Source organism: Epinephelus moara, chromosome 5 (assembly GCF_006386435.1).
Source record: "Epinephelus moara isolate mb chromosome 5, YSFRI_EMoa_1.0, whole genome shotgun sequence".
In the NCBI taxonomy this organism is placed as follows: domain Eukaryota; kingdom Metazoa; phylum Chordata; class Actinopteri; order Perciformes; family Serranidae; genus Epinephelus; species Epinephelus moara.
In genome coordinates, this window is record NC_065510.1 from 868,132 (window position 1) to 887,625 (window position 19,494).

The 19,494-nt window shown below is 41.1% G+C and overlaps 1 protein-coding gene across 1 annotated transcript in view; it reads left to right on the forward strand.

Annotated features, from left to right (window-relative positions):
- Window positions 1-18,222, forward strand: part of LOC126389626 (hexokinase-1-like) — a 30,129-nt gene extending 11,907 nt beyond the window's left edge. Inside the window, exons 4-19 of the mRNA XM_050043319.1 lie at window positions 183-331; window positions 2,179-2,298; window positions 2,704-2,799; window positions 3,007-3,106; window positions 3,379-3,562; window positions 4,840-4,995; window positions 5,209-5,442; window positions 6,441-6,745; window positions 9,084-9,232; window positions 10,820-10,939; window positions 11,165-11,260; window positions 12,735-12,834; window positions 13,102-13,285; window positions 13,425-13,580; window positions 14,761-14,994; window positions 16,997-18,222. Coding sequence (XP_049899276.1) covers window positions 183-331; window positions 2,179-2,298; window positions 2,704-2,799; window positions 3,007-3,106; window positions 3,379-3,562; window positions 4,840-4,995; window positions 5,209-5,442; window positions 6,441-6,745; window positions 9,084-9,232; window positions 10,820-10,939; window positions 11,165-11,260; window positions 12,735-12,834; window positions 13,102-13,285; window positions 13,425-13,580; window positions 14,761-14,994; window positions 16,997-17,147 — 2,534 coding nt within the window. The 3' untranslated portion in view covers window positions 17,148-18,222. The remainder of the gene's footprint in view (window positions 1-182; window positions 332-2,178; window positions 2,299-2,703; window positions 2,800-3,006; window positions 3,107-3,378; window positions 3,563-4,839; window positions 4,996-5,208; window positions 5,443-6,440; window positions 6,746-9,083; window positions 9,233-10,819; window positions 10,940-11,164; window positions 11,261-12,734; window positions 12,835-13,101; window positions 13,286-13,424; window positions 13,581-14,760; window positions 14,995-16,996) is intronic.
- Window positions 18,223-19,494: the final 1,272 nt, after the last annotated feature.

Consider the following 19,494-nt stretch of genomic DNA (forward strand, 5'->3'; position numbering starts at 1 on the left):
AATTGATTCTTAGTCTCAGAGGTTGTGAGTTCTTCAGCTGATGCAAAAGGCAGATTGTGTTGCTAAATTCCTAAATGTCTTCTGATTCTTCTGCTTGTTGCTCAGAATTGCCTAAAAATGCCCGGACCCGACCCATCGCTGTGCAGCAGCTATAATGTTTATCTGTGTTCTCATTTTGACAGAAAAGGGGGACTTCATAGCTCTGGACCTCGGGGGGTCGAACTTTCGGATCCTGCGTGTCAAAGTGACGCAGGACAAAAAGCAGCCGGTTCAAATGGAGAGTCAGGTCTATGAGACCCCCGATGACATCATCCATGGCAACGGGACACGGGTAAACACAAATATCCCCCCCTCTCTCCCTGCCTTCCCCACTTGTCTTTCTCTCCCTCTCCTCCTCTTTCTCTCTATACACCCCCTTCCCTTTTCCCCCATCACATCAGGGTTTGACAATCTGATTATTTCCTAAACAGACCTGGTTCATGCTTCACATAAACTACATAAATAGCTGACCCATCCACCCGCACTCTCCACATGTCGTAATCCCCATCATCAACAAACATTTAGCAAACAGTGCACGATCAAGGTCAGACGCTCGATGTTTCCACTCAAAATACTCTGTGTTTGTGTCTGACCTCCATACAGAGCTCAGTGGTATAAGGTCAGGTCGAGGATCAATACGTGTAAAATGACCCCGTCAGTAACACAGAGAGTAAAGACAGTGACCTTAGAGCCGACGCTGACCTTCAGTGAACTTGTAGGGAACAGCTGGCAGTCGAATTGTAACTCGATAACCAAAACATGAGAGACTGTCTGAAGCTGTGTGATTGGTTCAGAGCATGACTCGCACAGACAGAGTAAAGACAGATGCTGTTTAATGAAATGTCAAGGGGACAGCTGGCCAAAAATGTAACGTACTTGTCCAACAGGTTTGTTAACGACACGCTTTGTTGTAAAGGAGAGTGGTTTGTTATGATGTAAACATTAGAAGTATGAAGCAAAAAGGCCTTCAACACAGCGACACTCATAAAATAAATGCAGTTGTTATCTAAATAAACGGCCGAATTATTAATATAAAGCAAGTGTGAGTGTTAAGTGTTGATGTTTCTTCATCAATCTATCAATCCTCCTAAGATGTGACAAGATATATACATAGTTGCCAGTTTATTAGGTACACCTAGCCAAAACTAGACTCCTGCAATAAATACTATTTTCACAAAGGTTATAATGTTCTTTTATTTTAATTCAAAATGTTTTAGAGAGGTTTTGCAATAATTTATGGTCATTTTGAAGACTGTAATATACAGTGCCACTGAACTGTGTTGTTTCCAATATCTAGTCTAATTAATGTGAATGGGACCAAGAGAATACTGAAAACATCTTTAAGTGTCATGTAATGCAAATTAAAAGCACAGCAGGTCACAGTCTTTAAAATGATCATTAAGTAGAACAAAAAAAAAGTATGTGAAGGTTCAATTTATGGCACGGCTGCATTACCTTTGGTCAGGTGTACCTAATAAACTGGCAACTGAGTGTAAATGATGGGGTTACAGGTGATAAAATAGACAGGAAATAAGTTATAATACCCATGTGACACACACATCTTTTGTCAGGGTTCTTAACTAGAAAAATAGAAGCAAACTGAGAAGGGAACTGCTCACAACTCAGACAGTGAGTGCGCGAGAAAAAGCAACAGGTTATGGGAGAACAGCTCATTAACATTTGAATATAAAGAAGAGTGTCCAGTGTTTGTTTAAGGTATACTATGCAGGATTGTCAGTTACGTAAGTGGAAGTAAAAGCCCACCCCAGATTCACCCCCATTTGGCGTTTCGCCTCGCTCTTTTGTTTTTGGTGTCTTTTGGATGTCTGCTGCTTATGGTCACTACCTTTTTATAAAGCCACCTTTCCACATGAGCGCTGTGGGGGAACCATAAATGTCCCGTACACAGAGAGTAAGACAAGAAATAAGAAAATCCAGGCAGAGGGCAGAGCCTTTGCAGAGAAATACACCGCAACACACTTATAGTCATAAGGGATGATTCAGAGGGATTACCTCTGCATGAGTCTATACATTGTTTTGGAAAATCCTGCATAGTACATCTTTCATGTGACATTTGTCAAAGGGTTTGGTTTGTTCTGTTGTTATTCTGCAGTGTAAAAGTCTCTTTTCTGTCCACAGCTCTTTGGCCATGTTGCAGATTGCCTGGGCGACTTCATGGAGAAGCAAAAAATCAAGGATAAAAAGCTTCCTGTGGGATTTACGTTCTCCTTCCCCTGTGCCCAAACCAAACTAGATGAGGTAAACATCAAGACAAACGTGCTGTATAGTTTGAAGTTAAAAGGATAACTGTGCCACCATCTACTGTCTGGTATTTCTTTAAAATATTTTGTGGAGTTCCTTCTTTCATTTGTCAAGTTCTGAGGCATCAAGATCAAATATGAGATGGATGCATTTTCTTTGATCTTGTGGAGACAAAGTATATGAAACATGAGAGTGTGAATGATATTTTAGAAACATGCTCCTGCAAATGTTTGCTTTTTTAGAAAAGCTAAATGTCAATGTAATTCAGCTGTCAGTACTGTTAGGAAGAAGTGTAAATGTGGCGTTGGAAAGCAATGCCGTGCATGGAATAGTAATGGAAAGACATTTCAGCCTTGCCGAGCCCTTCTAACTGTAAAGTTTGTCCTTGTACTCGTTTTATAGGCGGTCTTAATTACATGGACAAAGAAGTTCAAAGTCAGCGGTGTAGAAGGCATGGATGTTGTGGCTCTTCTCAACAAGGCCATCAAGAAGCGAGGAGTGAGTTCTTTCTGTTTTTCCATGTAACTAAACCATTCGCATACAAAATGGAACATTTATTTTTGTCATGGTTCCACTCTTTGATGCATTTCAAAATACACTAATCATACTGACTATTTTCTGAAACAAACTTTTGAAGAGAAAATTATGCTCCTACAATGATGATATCCTAAAATGGCTGTCATTAAACATAATCTTGTTTTTCAGGATTATGATGCGGACATCATGGCGGTGGTGAATGACACAGTTGGCACCATGATGACCTGCGGATTTGACGATCAGCGCTGTGAAGTGGGCATCATCATAGGTAAAGACACCGACTAGTTAAGAACCTTAGAGGAGCAAATAAAGCAGATTACATTGCCTGGCTTTTTATGAGATTGACTCTCTCATAAAATGATATATATGACAGGCTGTTATAAAATAAACAAAGTCAACACATGTATTCAAAGCACCTTCCAGCACAGTAAGCACAGTTCTACATGTGGGGGCGCCAAAGGTATTAACATCATTAGCATCAATGCACTGTCCCTACTGAGCTCCACAGAGCAAAAGTCATGCAGCTCTGCATCCTTACAGGAACGGGTACGAATGCCTGCTACATGGAGGAACTGCGTCACATTGACCTGGTGGAGGGAGACGAAGGCCGGATGTGCATCAACACCGAGTGGGGCGCCTTCGGGGATGACGGGTCCCTTGAGGACATTCGCACAGAGTTTGACCGTGAGATCGACAGGGGCTCTATAAACCCGGGAAAGCAGATGTAAGATGTCCCTTCAAAGCTTTACTTATTCAAGCACGAGTTTTAGTCATTCTGAGAAATTTTCTGCTTGGAGATACTACAGAATAACATTTCAAAACCCACGTTTTCTGAGCCCAACACAGTGTGTCAACATGGACATGGATATCATGTTTATGAGGCAATTCGGGATATGGCGTTCACATGAGCACAGAAAAACCAGGTTATTCATATCCCCTGTTTACATTATCAATACCAGTAACCCGGTCACCTCAGTTTATTTGTGAAGGCCCCTGTGATGTTTGGGAATAGGAGATGAGAGTTACCGCGGCGAGACAACTTTACTGGTTTTTTTTCTCTGCTCCGATTGCCAACAGCTGTCTGTTCTGAGCTCACCCACCCTGTCCCTCTGTCTCTCTCTGTCTCAATGTCTCAACCACACACACACACACACTACATACTGAGTTCAAGTCATTCCTAAAAGCAGCTACACTACTTTTACATCACTGTCCACACACCGGTGTCAGCCTGTCAGTGTCACTGCCACAGTGTAGGACAGGGGAGCAGTGGATGCAAACATGCAACCTTTTTTATTACTAAAAGACAAAACTCTTTTTTCATCACTCCAGAGGTGAGATGCATTCTGGAGTTCTGTGATTTACATGCTCAGACATATTAACGTGATATCCCCAAAAACACAATCATAAACGTGTTATTCATGTCCTTGTAAGTGCACTCACAGAATATTCCTACAACTGTAAAACATACAGTTCATGTTATGTAAAATAGGGCTATAAAGACACTTGAAATGGTGTAATTTTAACATGCAACAAATAGCAACTCTTTTGGTAAATGTTGTCCATTGTTGCAGAATAACAAAGCACCAGAAAGTGTTGTAAAAAACACACACAAAAGGACGTTGTGTAGCTTACATACTTTTGTGACAGACATTTTATGTGTACAGTAAAAGCATGCCAGTGCACAGTAATATGCATCAATCATGTTCTCAATTATGTAGCTGTGTCAAAGAATTTATTGTATCACAGCAAAGGGGGACCGTGGGGATCCGATCCCCTTTGTGTGCACAGTATTCTAGAAAGAAATCGAGTTTTGTTCTTAAAGTGCAACTATAACATTTATCCTAGAGAAAGAAAAAGATCTACAAGTTTTCTTAAAACTGTATTCTGCCAAGCAACGGCAGCAACTCTACTGTGGGTCTTTGAAAAGAAGACAGAATGACGACCGCAAAATATATACATGACACGTCATCTAAAAATGCCTTTGTGTTTCTCTCTGCTCAGGTTTGAAAAGATGGTCAGTGGGATGTACATGGGAGAGCTGGTTCGACTTATCCTGGTCAAGATGGCCAAAGAGGGGCTGCTATTTGAGGGCCGGATAACCCCTGAGCTCCTGACGAAAGGAAAGATTGAGACGAAACATGTTTCTGCCATTGAAAAGTAAGAAATGCACAAGAGAAAAATATGATCTTGTTTCTTTCTGGGAAATGCATTTGCAGAACGTTTTATACAAATCAAAAACAGAGCTTTTTTTAACCTTTAAAGGCATGAATATTTGAGTTAAGATTTTAAGTAATAAGTGACTTTAAAGTTGCCATATAAATGATCATCTGGACTTCAATCTTAAATAACAAGAAATACTTGTCATTTTAGGACTAAAGAAGGACTAAAGAAATGTATGGAAATCCTGACAAGGCTCGGGGTGGAGCCATCAGATGAAGACTGTCTGGCTGTGCAGCACGTGTGCACCATTGTATCCTTCCGCTCAGCAAATTTAATTTCTGCAACGCTGGGAGGAATCCTCTCTCGCCTCAAGGAAAACAAAGGAGTGGCACGCCTCCGCACCACTGTGGGCATCGACGGGTCTCTCTACAAAATGCACCCACAGTGAGTATTCTTTAAGAGACGGACTGAAGGGAGAGTTGTAATGTCATGTCCCTACATCAGCCTTCATGTTTGCCTAAATACGCCCCCACAAAAAACATCAGATTTCCTGCAAATTAGTCTTTGCAAACAAAATCTGAATCACTTCAGCTGTTCTTAGGCCAAATTGTCGTCTTCTTTGATTTGGTTTTAGGGTGGGAAGCTATTTCAAACTTCAAACAAAGGATCTCTTTGTAGTCCAAATCAATGACTAAATCAAAATTTGTGATATTGGGCTACATAAATAAAATTTAACTCACTTGATTAACTGTTATCAAATGCTAAATTTGTGACTAAATGTATAATGTGCAAGAATCTCCTTAGAAATATAAAATAAAATAAAAAATTTACATTTGTGGCAGTGTATTTATCTACATGGACTCTGCCCTCTGCCTGTACTTTCTCACACACACACGCACACGCACACGCACACACACACACACACACACACACACACACACACACACACAGTGCTGAAAAAATTAGGATATAGCTAGGCAAAACAATCGACTGTAAAAACAATGGGCGTAGCTACTGTGACATCAGCCACTAGTTTGTGAACTCTCATTTTGAAGTCTCGAGTTTGGCATTATGGTCTTCGCCATCTTGGATTTTTGGAGCCAGAAGTGACCATATTTGGGTAAGAAGCTGGAACTGTGGTGGAGAATGCCATGTGAATAATTTCAACAATTTTATCCTGCCCAGTTTGATGCTTAAACTAAAATAATCATCTTAGCAATAAATAATTGAATTTTAAGAAAGTAAAGCAGCAACGCAGCATTCTGAAAGTGTTTCAGTCCACAGCATAAAGAGATATGCATGTGTGAAATACCATCTACAAACACCGTACAGCATTTTCCAATGTCCACATTTCAAGACAGTTCGATGTTGAATGATGAACAAAGATTAACATTTTGTATTTTGTTACACCAGTCTCATAAGGATGTCTTTTCTCTGAACAGATACGCCCGCCGTCTGCACAAGACAGTGCGTCGCTTGGTCCCAGACTCAGATGTCCGTTTCCTGCTGTCTGAGAGTGGGAGTGCGAAAGGCGCTGCCATGGTGACAGCAGTGGCGTACCGTTTGACAGAGCAGGCGCGCCAGATTCAGCAGACTTTGGCAGAGTTCCGGCTGAGCAAAACGCAGCTGTTAGAAGTGAAGAAACGCATGAGGGTGGAGATTGAAAAAGGCCTCAGGAAGAGCAGCCACGAGGAGGCTACAGTCAAAATGTTGCCTACATTTGTCCGAAGAACACCAGATGGAACAGGTGACTGAAAATATTGATATGCAGACAGGTTTTTCTCCAAACTGCATAATCAGCAACTTATTCCAATCTCCTTTAAAGTTGAAATTACTAAAGATGTTCAATTATTATATCAGTATATCTATAGATAAGGTGTAGTGTAGTGGTGTACCGCCTCACCTGAAAAACTGCCTCTGCTAATGCCAAAATCTTTACACTTTTCCCCTACCAAGAAAACAAACTGTTGCATTATATCCTACAACAAGTGTTGCATTTAAAATGATCAGGACAAGTATTCATGCCATCACCAAGGAGCTAAATTGATCACAAAACGAGATGCTTCAAAATATGATTCTCAACTCAGCGAGTGACAAATGATTGATAGATCACATCATACGCTCATGATTAATCAAAGCTGCTTGTTGTGCTCTCTGGGGGAAAAAAAGCTCTGAGTTTTTTCAAGTTGGGAAAAATAGGTGCCAACAGCTGTACCCAATCAATTTTTCAGACTCAGATGGGAATGTGTGAGGGAAAAGTCAAGGCACTAGTCGCAGGCTGAGGTTAGTTTTACAGCCACCAGTCAGACATGTATAGCTTGTAATCAGTGAAACTAGTTCACACTGAAATAACTGACCAGGGGCCACATGCATTAACAATGTGTACACCAAAAGAACACGTGTACGCCTTTTCTTCAGACCAGGTGTGTGCAAGGTTTCAACTGAGTTAGCTGCAGGTGATATGACAAGGACAAGTTTGCCAGTTTCACTGACTGTTATTATTTTTTCTCCACAGCTTCCAGTAAAATGTCAAAGGGACGTTTATAAAACTATCTTTAAATTATCTATGACTGATGAATTTAATATTTACTTTTATTTACATTCATTTCTCTGAATGTTTAATATATTCCTGTTTCAACATGAGCGCTATGAATGGATCATGGATCATCCTTCCGACGTTTGATAATCACAATGATTGAGATTTTACCGCGATGATAGTTTGCAGAAATGTGATGAATTAATGGTGCAGACACAACAAATATCCACAGCTGTGGGTAATGACAGCTGCTTTGGCACCGTTGGAGAACATCTCCAGTGCAATACAGTCGGTAAAATGTATAGTATTTCTCACTGACAGCTCTAATGGATGGCGGAGGGGCACCTGTATCGGCATGCAAACGGATGTTTAACGGCGTTTCTACATCTGTCTATGGCGAACTGTGGTTGTTAAAATGAGGCTCGTTACCGTACACCCAGCGCCACAGTGATCAAGATTTATAAAAGGTGGACGCACTGCTTTATAAATCTGACAAATAGAATACGTATGCATATTTCTGCCTTTGTGTGCACACCCAGTTTTAGTTGTGAATCTACACAGAGTTTTATGCATCTTTCCCCAGGTGTTGAGTTTGTGTGGTTATCCTGCAACCAACCTCATCAACATCACCTCCATGAATCATTTAGTGTATTTGCTCTGATGTTACCAGGTCAGATCTTAACATATGACATAAACAAAGAGGTGAAACAACTTCTCTGTCTAAAATCTCCAGCATCTTCTCAGGTGTAGTTTATGGCAGGTTACAAATTGCACTGTTATTGACTTAAAAGTTCAGCTGAGGCTCCTTAGTTTGCCCTTGAAGTTTAAGCTTCAAGTTTGTCTTCTTGGCAGTTATCCAAAATCTTAGTCTAATTATCAGAGGTAGTGTGCACAAGTGAATCAGGTTGTTCCACATTATTTTAAAAAGATCCACAGACACATCTTGCTGATAATACTTTAAACAATCATCTCTTTTAGCTAATCTTGACAGTGAAGTGATTAACATCGCAGACAAGTTCAAACAAGTACACGAACATTTTAAAGCCAAGAAGAAAATCCTATTTTAGCGGTAATTCTGAATGTGGCAGTAAAACTTTGACTTCCAATATTCAAGTCAAATTAGACTCCTTTGCTTTTTAAACGTATTCAGTGGTGACAGATTGAAGTTTATTTATTTTTATACTTGTATACTTTATTAATCCCCCTGAGGGGAAATTCAATTTTTCACTCTGTTTGTTAATTACACACAGGTCTCAAAGACACACACATGCACAAACTGGACCTATACATGCACTGAGTGGAGAGATGTCAGAGTGGGCTGCCCATGACGGGCGCTCCGAGCTGTTGGGGGGTTCGGTGCCTTGCTCGGGGGCACCTCGGCAGTGCCCAGGAGGTGAACTGGTACCTCTCCAGCTACCAGTCCACGCTCCATATTTTGGTCCAGACAGGAACTTGAACAGGCGACCCTCAGGTTCCCAACCCAAGTCCCTATGGACTGAGCTACTGCCGCCCCTGTTCTTAAGCTAACAAGGTGTTTCTTGTGATACAGAGAATGGAGATTTCCTCGCTCTTGACCTCGGAGGGACAAACTTCCGCGTGCTCCTGGTAAAGATTCGCAGTGGGAAGAAGCGATCAGTGGAGATGCATAACAAAATCTACGCCATTCCTATAGAAGTCATGCAGGGCACAGGAGAAGAGGTAATGAATTGGGTTTTTTTCGTTGAGCATTTCATGCTTATTTAGAAACTCTGTTGAAGTGTATGATCCTTCGGTGTGACAATGTTTTAGTTTCTGAGGCAACGGACAAAATTTTAGGGGGAGTCCAGTGTTGCCAGCAGATATTTGGTTCAATTAGCTCGATCAGCAACTTGAAAAGGTCCAGAACAAACTTCTGCTTATCTCTAGGAGTGTAACGATACGTGATATATTCATTCGATAATAAACGATCCATATTATTGATGCAGACTAAAAACATTGATACATGTCATCATTGTTAAGATGCTCCTTATTTTTTTAAAGTCCCATGGCACATCTGTGTCACCATTTCCGTCCGAGCACACCTCCTTCCTAAACATTCAAACAGTGCTAGCAGCCTAGTGCCATGCAGATAATGGTACAGCCATGACAAAGAAAATGAAGCTATGAACTGATATTGTCTCATACCAATCACCGGGACCTGAACTGAATCAAAATGGTATTGTGGCAGACTTTGTGATGTCAGCAAATATTGCATCATTGTCCAAACAAATATCAATAAATCATAGCATGCTGAAACTTGTGATTTACATCCTGACTAATCTCTATGAATAGGAATGCAGATCAACTTTAAAAAGCAAATAAAAATCATCTTCACACAGTAGCAGATGGGGTCCGAGACTGCATTTCGACCATTCACCTCTTTTGCTCTCAACATCCAGAATTCAGCCGCCTGTATCATCACCATAACCCCCGTCCATAGATCATATCACTCTGTTCTACACCAGCTTCACTGGCTTCCTGTTAAATATGGCATCGATTTCAAGATTCTGCTTCTCACCTTTAAGACCCTTCATAATCTAGCCCCTTCCTACCTGTCTGAACTCCTTCGTATCTACACACCCTCCTCTGAGATCTTCTTCTGCAATCCAGCTCATATCACCATCTGCCCGCTTGACTACCATGAATTCTTCAGCCGTTCTGCCCCCGCCTCTGGACTTCTCTCCCCCACTACAATCGCAATATTGACTCTCTTACTACTTTCAAATCCCTCCTGAAAACACACCTTTTCAAGCTGGAACATTTGGTTTATTATAATGATTTTATACCTAATATTTATAATTATGATTTTTGTCTGGTCATTTTATTAACTTTTGTTGTATATTACTGAATTGTTTGATTTCATGATCTATGCATACATTGCTGCTTGTTTATTCACTGTGTCTTGTAAGGTGTCCTTGAGTGCTTTGAAAGGCACCTAAATTTTTTTTTTATTATTAACATGGACTGTTTAGCTGCATTGGCCAGTACGACTCAGACTACAAATGGAAACCAGACCACTTCCAAAAATAATGTCCTGTTGCCTGCAGCTTTGTTTGTAGAAATTAATTAGAAATAACACTTATTTTGAAGTGTTTTCTGTGTGGACATAGATTTACTCCCCCTGTCTCTGATATAGATTGACTCCTATTTGAGCTTAATATCTAATAGACACAATATACAATACATCTAAACAAAATAAAATAAAGCAAAAGCAAACCTTCACATATCTCCCAGTACGCAAACCACTAAAAGCATGTGTCTTTCCAGCTCTTTGACCACATTGTGCACTGCATCTCCGACTTCCTGGACTACATGGGAATGAAAAGTGCTCGACTGCCGCTGGGTTTCACCTTCTCCTTCCCCTGCCATCAGACCAGCTTGGACGCAGTATGTTCTCTTCCAGTTATCTCAAAAATAGCGCACACTTTTTTGTGAAATAGGAAGCAAAAAGTTCAAGGACACATTAGCAGTTTGTCTTCCCCTCCTCTTCAGGGTTTCAAGAGTTGGCCTTTTATCCAGAAGGCAGCTCCAACCTCTTAGCTGGAGTGCTGTACTATCCAAACATTATTTGTTAGACATTTCCCAGTAAGTGTTTCGGCATGTGCTCTGCAGGGTATCCTTGTAACCTGGACCAAAGGCTTCAAGGCCACAGACTGTGAGGGTGAAGACGTGGTCGAGCTTCTTCGGGAAGCAATCAAGAGGAAAGAGGTAATCGTAAACAGGGAGTGCACCTGATCATTGTTAGGGATTATGTTACTAGGACTGCAGCAACACAGACACCAACATAAACACCATTGTTCACTCCATTGCTTTCAACACGTAACGCTACATGTGACAAATCAGTCTCTAGAAAATTAGTCTATAAAAAGTATGATTTAATAAGGGCTTGCTTAATGTAAGGTAAAAACTTAAAACTTTAAAGCAATTATTGAGCATGGCAAATTCTGGCGACTGCTGCTTTGCTGATGCTCCATGACAGTTTCATTCAATGTGTTGTAGAGAACATAGAGACTACATAGATGCTTTTAACACCAATGTACCTTGTATAGTTTGTCCTCTGTGGAGCTCAGATTGTTGTTATCTAACGTCCTTTGGCACTGTGTGTTTACTTTGTCTACCTACTGTACGTTCCGACTGTACAGAACAGCCGTGTGTTAATTTGCTATGGTAAACAAATGAAAATGTTTCCCACACTGAAACACTGCAGGACAAAAAAGAACCCTCAACAGACCACTTCATAACATTTGATGGGCATAGATGGTAATAAATCAACCTACCTTGTACTAGTAAATCTCATGGTTGCATGCTAATCTTGGCATAATGACACCTTTACACTGCAACTGTTTCAGCATACAGACACTGAGCGCCACCCACTGCTGTAATCCTTCAGATTAACAGCACCTATCATGGCGTGGCACATACATCACAGATGGATCAGTATGAATGACACATTTAAGTTCTGGTTATTGCATGCACTTTGTATTCAGGACGTTTTGTCTATGCATCATCGTCTTTGAGTTTCTTACATTCATTTCACCCTTTTAGATGGAGAATCCAGTAAGTATTAAGTGACTGTAAATCATTAACTGACAGGTAAAGCAGTGCGGGACTGGAGCAGTGTGTGGTTACTGTTGTAATAGCATGTTGTAACACCTGGAAAACTGACTTTCAGATACTGTGGCAGAGTGTGTGTGTGTGTGTGTAGAGGGTTTTGGATTTACCACAGTGATGACAAGGATGATCCTCTGTGTTTTTGTTTGGCAGAATTTTGCAGCCGTGTCAAACAGCTTGGGTGTTTTAGTGTTGTCTGTTCAGGAATGTGAGTGAACTGCATTGTGCTCAGTGTGGCGCTTGAAAAGTTACCAGGCCTGATATGAATCCATCTGTCAACACAGCATTTCAGGAACAATCACTAGATATAAAATGTGGACTTAACGTTGCTTTGATGTTGAGTGAAAATCTGGAAATGTGTCTTTAGTTTGTTTCAGTAATAATCAGACATTTTATACCCTGTGGAGGAATATAAAAACTATCCAGCTTTACCTTTCTAATAATTCAAAAGTAACATGGTTTGAACTTTACTCTTTACATGGATTTGTTGGATTATAACACAAAGCATGGATCTTGAATTGTAAGATTTACGTAACCTGTGATTTAAGTGCCTCGCTGTTTGTTTTCACAGGAGTTTGAGCTGGATGTCGTTGCCATAGTGAACGACACAGTGGGGACGATGATGACCTGTGCATACGAGGAACCCTCATGTGAGGTGGGGCTGATTGCAGGTGAGTTGAAACAGCACTGCTTTTAAAAGGAAATTCTAATCTAGAAAAATTGTTGTGAAAATTTAAGATGACTGTTTTTGGTAAATAATTAGACGGTGAACTTGTAAACTCACATTTTTGTGATATGTCCATACAGCACAAATAAGAAACACTGATTTTACACTTGGAAATGTCTTGGATTTGTAGGTTTAAACAACAAAAGTCTTGCAAATGAGGTACGGTTCAGGGTTTTTGAGGTTGACGGGCTGTGGCTGTGTGTCCTCTTAGGGACTGGCAGTAATGCCTGCTACATGGAAGAGGCGAAGAACATCGAGATAGTCGATGGCGACGAGGGCCGCATGTGTGTCAATATGGAGTGGGGGGCGTTTGGAGACAACGGCTGCCTGGATGACATCAGAACGCAGTACGACCAGGCAGTAGACGAGAACTCACTCAATGAAGGCAAACAAAGGTGAAGACACCTCCAGTATCAAACTATAGTTTAGGCCTTGTTCAATAATCTGTTTTATCAAAGACATCAAAAGACCACATGTGGAGTTTTCTGCCATCTTACTGCTAACTAAGACTTGACTCTTTCCTGTACGTGTCAGATATGAGAAGATGTGCAGTGGCATGTACCTTGGAGAGATCGTCAGGCAGATTTTGATTGATCTGACCAAGCGTGGCTTCCTCTTCCGGGGACAAATTTCAGAGACGCTGAAGACCAGGGGCATCTTCGAGACAAAGTTCCTGTCACAGATAGAGAGGTGAGTGAATTCCATCAGTTCTATCACATAACTAGTGTTATATCTAAAAGATAAAATCCACCCTAAAATATATTTTTTGGGCCATTTAGCGATAAGAAGTTCTTATTTCAGCAGATAAGCAAATGATTTATGCAGATTTTCATAAAACTAAATGGAAATTTCATGGCAGAAAATGACATGCTGCAATCTTAGCTGCAGCGAGAAATCATTGGTTAAGAGATCTATTTCTCCTCTGACAGCAGCAGGGATAAATACTATGGCAAATCACTCAATTTAAGCTTGGAAGTTGAGACAGGTGAAAGGAATTTAGCAAAAATAACAAATCATGACTACAGCACAATTCCTTTCTGTAGACCAAATTTCCGCACTTATATCCAACAGTAAAAAAGCACACCGAGGGTGGATTTTCCTTTTTTGGAACATACCAAAGGCAGTTTGGTAAAAATCAGCCGTTATCTGCATTAGTGCCAACGATTTTTAAAAAGCCAACTGCATTTTCCTCCTAACTCCCAGGCTGGCAGGCATTCATTTCCATACAGTATGTAAATTAAGCTGCAGATAAACAAGATAAAGTAGGTATTAGATTACAGGAAGAAACACGTCTGCTTTGATTATTTTCATATTTATATCATTCTTGTGTGATAATGCAAAGCAGTCCTTTTTGTATCTGTCTGCACTAAAACCTGTATAACCACACAACTCTTAAGTACCGAAACTTGAGTACTGAAATGTTATCTGTCGAAGAAGACATGGCACTCATTGTGATGGATTATCTACTTATCAAACAGGTTCATGCTGATTTGCATAGTAGTGCTTCATGTAGTGAAACAAGGCTGCCTGGAGAGAAAAACCACATCAGTTTCTGTAAAAAAAAAATAAATCTGATTTTACTTGTTTATATATTTAGTCTTTGTCTAAAACATGCAAAAACAGTAGTATGATGGAGAGGATAAGCACATGAAGCACTTACTTAAGCAGCACTTTTCATAGAAAAGTAGCATCTAAGGGGATAACACACCCAGGTATGAAAAGAGGAGGGGGGAGCAATGTGACAACTTGAGTTTATACACTGTTTAAGCCTACCTTAGCCTCTGGGAACAGCTGTGAGGTATCCGGTGACTCTCCTGCTGTTGGTTGACCTCTGACACGCTCTCCCCCCTCCGCCCCTCCCGCTCCACAGCGATCGTCTGGCGCTGCTGCAGGTCAGGGCGATCCTGCAGCAGCTGGGGCTCGACAGCACCTGTGATGACAGTATTATCGTCAAGGAGGTGTGTGGCACCGTGTCCCGCCGCGCGGCTCAGATCTGCGGAGCCGGGATGGCTGCTGTGGTGGACAAGATCCGTGAGAACAGAGGACTGGACCACCTGGACATTACCGTGGGCGTGGACGGCACACTCTACAAGCTGCACCCACAGTAAGACACAGGATAAGAACATAATGGGAGGCGTGTTTGGGGGGAGAAAGGGTTCATTCATTCTGAAACACTACAGTACATATTGAATTTCATCAGGCTGTGAAGGTTGTAGCTTTTATTTATTTGTATTTTCAATCATTTTAAGTGTTTCAAGTGGCAGGGAACTTGAATCATTATTTTATCTCCTCACACTAAAAACTATGTCAGCCTTCACAAAGTACAGTTTCCAAAATCCCAAGACACTGACAATGAAGGCCCATCTCAAAGACCATAGACAGGGTGCAAAATAAATTATTTTCCCCACTTGCCAAAAGCCTTGTGAACATTCAAATTTGAACTGCCCCTCCATAGATTACCATTGCTTTTTGTTTTTTTTGGTGGGTGAATTTAGTAAATCTAGCAGCTACTTGCATGTTTTACCAGCATCTGACCAGTGACTGATCTTATTTTGTACCCTGGCCTAAGATGAGAAAACTAGAGCTGAAGCGATCACTAAATCAATTCCTTTAAGCTTTCTGACAGAAAAGGACAATTAAGAAATTCACGGAGTAAGATTGCCAAACGTGCTGGTTCCAGCTCGTTGAATATGATCTGCTGCTTTTCTCTAGATTTGGGGCTTTTCTGCAGACATCATTTTTCACTATTTATAACATTTTCAACAGACAAAAGGGAGCTGTGTCAGTTTTTCTAAGAATATTTCAGCACCAGCACAGGGGTTAATGTTGACTGGCTTATTTTGATTTCCTCTACCAAACTCAGATACCTGCTTTGTAGGCACTAAAGCCTCTCAGTTACTTACTACCACCTCCACCTGTGATCCCATCACTCTCATTGCAAGTTATTTGTCACTTTTCATAGGAAAGACACCTCAACACTGCATTTGGTCGAGCCCATTTTCTCAAAAGTATCTATGACCTTAGGTGCGTTGTCAATCGAGGGGCTACTAGAGGGCTGTCTCATTAAGCATGATTTAGGGATGCACTGATTGTAAAACTCTGGGCTGACACCAATACCGATGTTTAAAATAAAAATGTGTCTGATAGCGGACACTAATGCTAATGTATTTGTTGTTATTTATCCCCCCTTTTTGTGCCAGTGGACCTGAGACATCATAAAAAAATAAATGAACTGTTCATTACATTATGCTTGAATTAGCACAAATCCAATCATACACATTTGTGAAACAACCTTTAAATAACCTTATTTCACATGCAAATCATCATTTTAAGTAACTGCTTCAAAAGCCTTTTCACTATATGCATCATAATTCCTTCTAACATCTATTTCATATTGCTGTGTCCTTTCATCCCAATTGCGCCCAGGGGAAGGCCTCTGTCGGTCCCAAACACTGTCTATATTGTCCCTGGGACAAGGGGACACTGTTAGTGTTGAGCCCTGCTTTTTAGCCAGCACAAAATTGATGTGACGCAATTGAAAAACATCGGCCACTACCATTGGTGAGTGTCATCTTATTTGCCGATAGACCGGTGGCAGCCAACAAGGAGAATATCAGTTGATAGCGATGTGCAGCCGATAAATTGCGAGCAGGATTATTACATAGGCTGCACAGCAGACCTTTTTCATGGCAGAGATTTTGACATGCCATACTGGGGAAAGCACAGGTGTATTAAAAACATTGATGGCTGCATTCCACTTACAGGAGGCCCTGATGTTTTGCACGTTGGCTTACTGGAATAGCGTACTGAGACACTTAATGGAACTGAGCCATCATAACGTCATCAATTTCATCCAAGCTTTTCCTACTATGACAAGTCAAAATGTCTGCAGTGAAAAAGGTCTGTTACACAGAGGAACATCTAGAGGAGCTCTTTTAACTTAAGTCCATCATCAGTTATCCAGATAGTGTCACACTCCTTCTTCCTGAGGCCCCAAATGAGTGACAGTTAAATCTGTTACTTGTACTAGAAAGCGTCTTTCATTTCTTTGAGCTCAGTACCACATTGCCTCCTAACCACAGTTTCCTGTTGCTCTCCTCCCTCAGCTTCTCGCGGATCTTCCAGCAGACAGTGAAGGAACTCGCCCCAAAATGTGACGTCACCTTCCTGCTATCCGAGGATGGCAGCGGCAAGGGGGCCGCCCTTATCACTGCTGTGGGCTGCCGCCAGAGAGAGCTGGATGCGCAGCAGCACTGAGTTCCGCCCTGTTTGTCCTGGAGAACAACCTGCTGCTCCACCGTGACCTTCACCCACCGCACTGCCCGACTCCATCTCCCCTTGGCAGCCGTGACTCCACCTCTGGCCCACCTGGCCCCCGTACAGCCAGAGAGTCATGCTGCATGACTCGGGAATTAAATATCTAAATATTTATTTATACTGCACCAGAGGGTTTATTATTTCCATGTTTGTACATTTTCCTCAATAGCTTGTCCGTAATCTGATAAATCTAAACTTTAGGTGTGCAATATTTGTGTATTGCTAATTTTATTTTTATATGGAGGCAAATATATCATTGTATTTATATAGCTGAGGCCACTTTGAATCCCAGAGGTCATAGGATTTAGCACCATGGATGGACACAAAAAAAATGTCAGCACTTTTTATATGAGAGTTACAACAGCAGCATTTCAATGTAACTTCCAAATGAAGGACGTCCTTCTCATTGAATGATGACACTCATTTTTACAGGCTCCACTGGTTCAGAAAACCAGTTCCAAAAGGGCTCGCTGCAATGGGTTGAATGCAAGAGTCACGGCTGTTCAAATCATCCTCATTTATGTGCAACATGCTCACACCACTCGCTTGGCTACTAACCACTTTTTGTGTAACTATCAATGTAATTCACATATTGAAGTATTCCAGCAGCACCATACCCTTGATTCCTCCAGGTATGGGAGGGTAGAAAAGGCCCAGTGGAAGTGTTAGCGTGTCCTGTTGCTATTTGTGAACTACTATACTTTTGGTGTTGTGATGAATCCCACCTCTACTCATTGTACGTGCAAAGAATAAATGTTTATTGGGCCCGAGAAGAGTGGATACTACGAGCGCTTTTGTGTGTATTTGTGGCTGAGTGTCAGTGTGTCCTACTGTAATGACCTGTAGCTTTTAATGTCCAAAGCTCTGTGGAGACTGCATGCCTTACATTAAGACAAAGGAGAGTACTGGATCATTTTCTTTTTTCCCCCCTCTCTTTCTTTTATACATCAATACAGATTTGTGATCAACACAGTGAAAAGTGAATTCATTAAATTATATTATGTTGTGGAGTAAATCCTGGTGTCTCTTTCTTAAACTATCAAGCAGCGGCAGAGACATGCCTAAACTCGTAATACAAGACGGGGAAGTCGATAACGGGCAGACACATGTCAAGCACAGAAAACGTTGGGCAAATTAGCTTTGAGGAAGCTTAGCTGAAGTGTTTGTGTGTGCTGTGGCTCAGCATTAAGACCAATACATGCTACAGCTCTGACAGCTACATTTGTTTTAATGTAGAGGACTTATTAAGATAGGTGATACACACGGTTGGAAATTGACTTGTTTTGTCCAGCTGCCACTGTAGCTGGTGGATTCCAAAATCTACTAACCGCTTAACAGATTACCATTCTTTTTTGGCTGTGAGCAAAGCAAATCTAGCAGCCAGTTGCATATTTTAACTGCATCTGGCTGGTGGCTAGTGCTAATTTCCAACCCTGTCAATACAGCCAATTTCCAGCTCTTTCTGATGGAATTCCACAACACATCTTAAAAAAGAAGTTTTTTTTTTAAAGGACACCTTGAAGGGTTCTTTTCCATGAATGGGTGCGACCGTTTTAATGAAACAGTATTAACCTAGCAGTTTAACACGATCCTTGTAACTGTTGGTTAAAGGTCAAGTGTGCAGGATTTAGTGGCATCTAGCAGTGACATCGCAGAACTTAGAACTTCTCCTGTGTGCAAAGCAAATATGAGAACTAGAGTGGCTGACACGAAAATGTGAATTGTCTGATCTAGAGTCAGTATTTGGTTTGTCCATTCTGAGTTACTGTAGAAACATGGCAGACTCCCTGGAAGAAGACTTGCTCCATACTCAAATAGGAAGGGTGCCTGTCCGTGGGCCCCTTGCTCTGCCATCTCTCCATTTAATGGATGTATAGGTCCTTTTTGTGCATGTGTGTGTATTTCGGGTCTGTGTGTATATGACAACAGAGTGAAAAACTGAATTTCCCCTCAGGAATTTTTCTTCAAAGGTAACAAAAACACAACAATTCTTAGTTTCAGGTGACTAAACATTTCTTCCAATAGATGCCCCCTAAATCCTACACTCTATGACACTGAAGGTAATATCATGGGTGCAAATCAGGAAACATGCAGCCAGTTTGTTTTGAGCTACAAATAACCTTGAAGACAACCCAGCGACAAAAGAAGTGTTTAAAAAAAGTTCTAGTAGCAAAAGCAGAATTTGCATCCAGTTGTTTTTCTGTCTCGTCATCAGATGATGCGTTATAATTTCTGGACATTTTTTATGATTAATAAATTGATCGCTTAGTCTTTAAATGTCCGACAA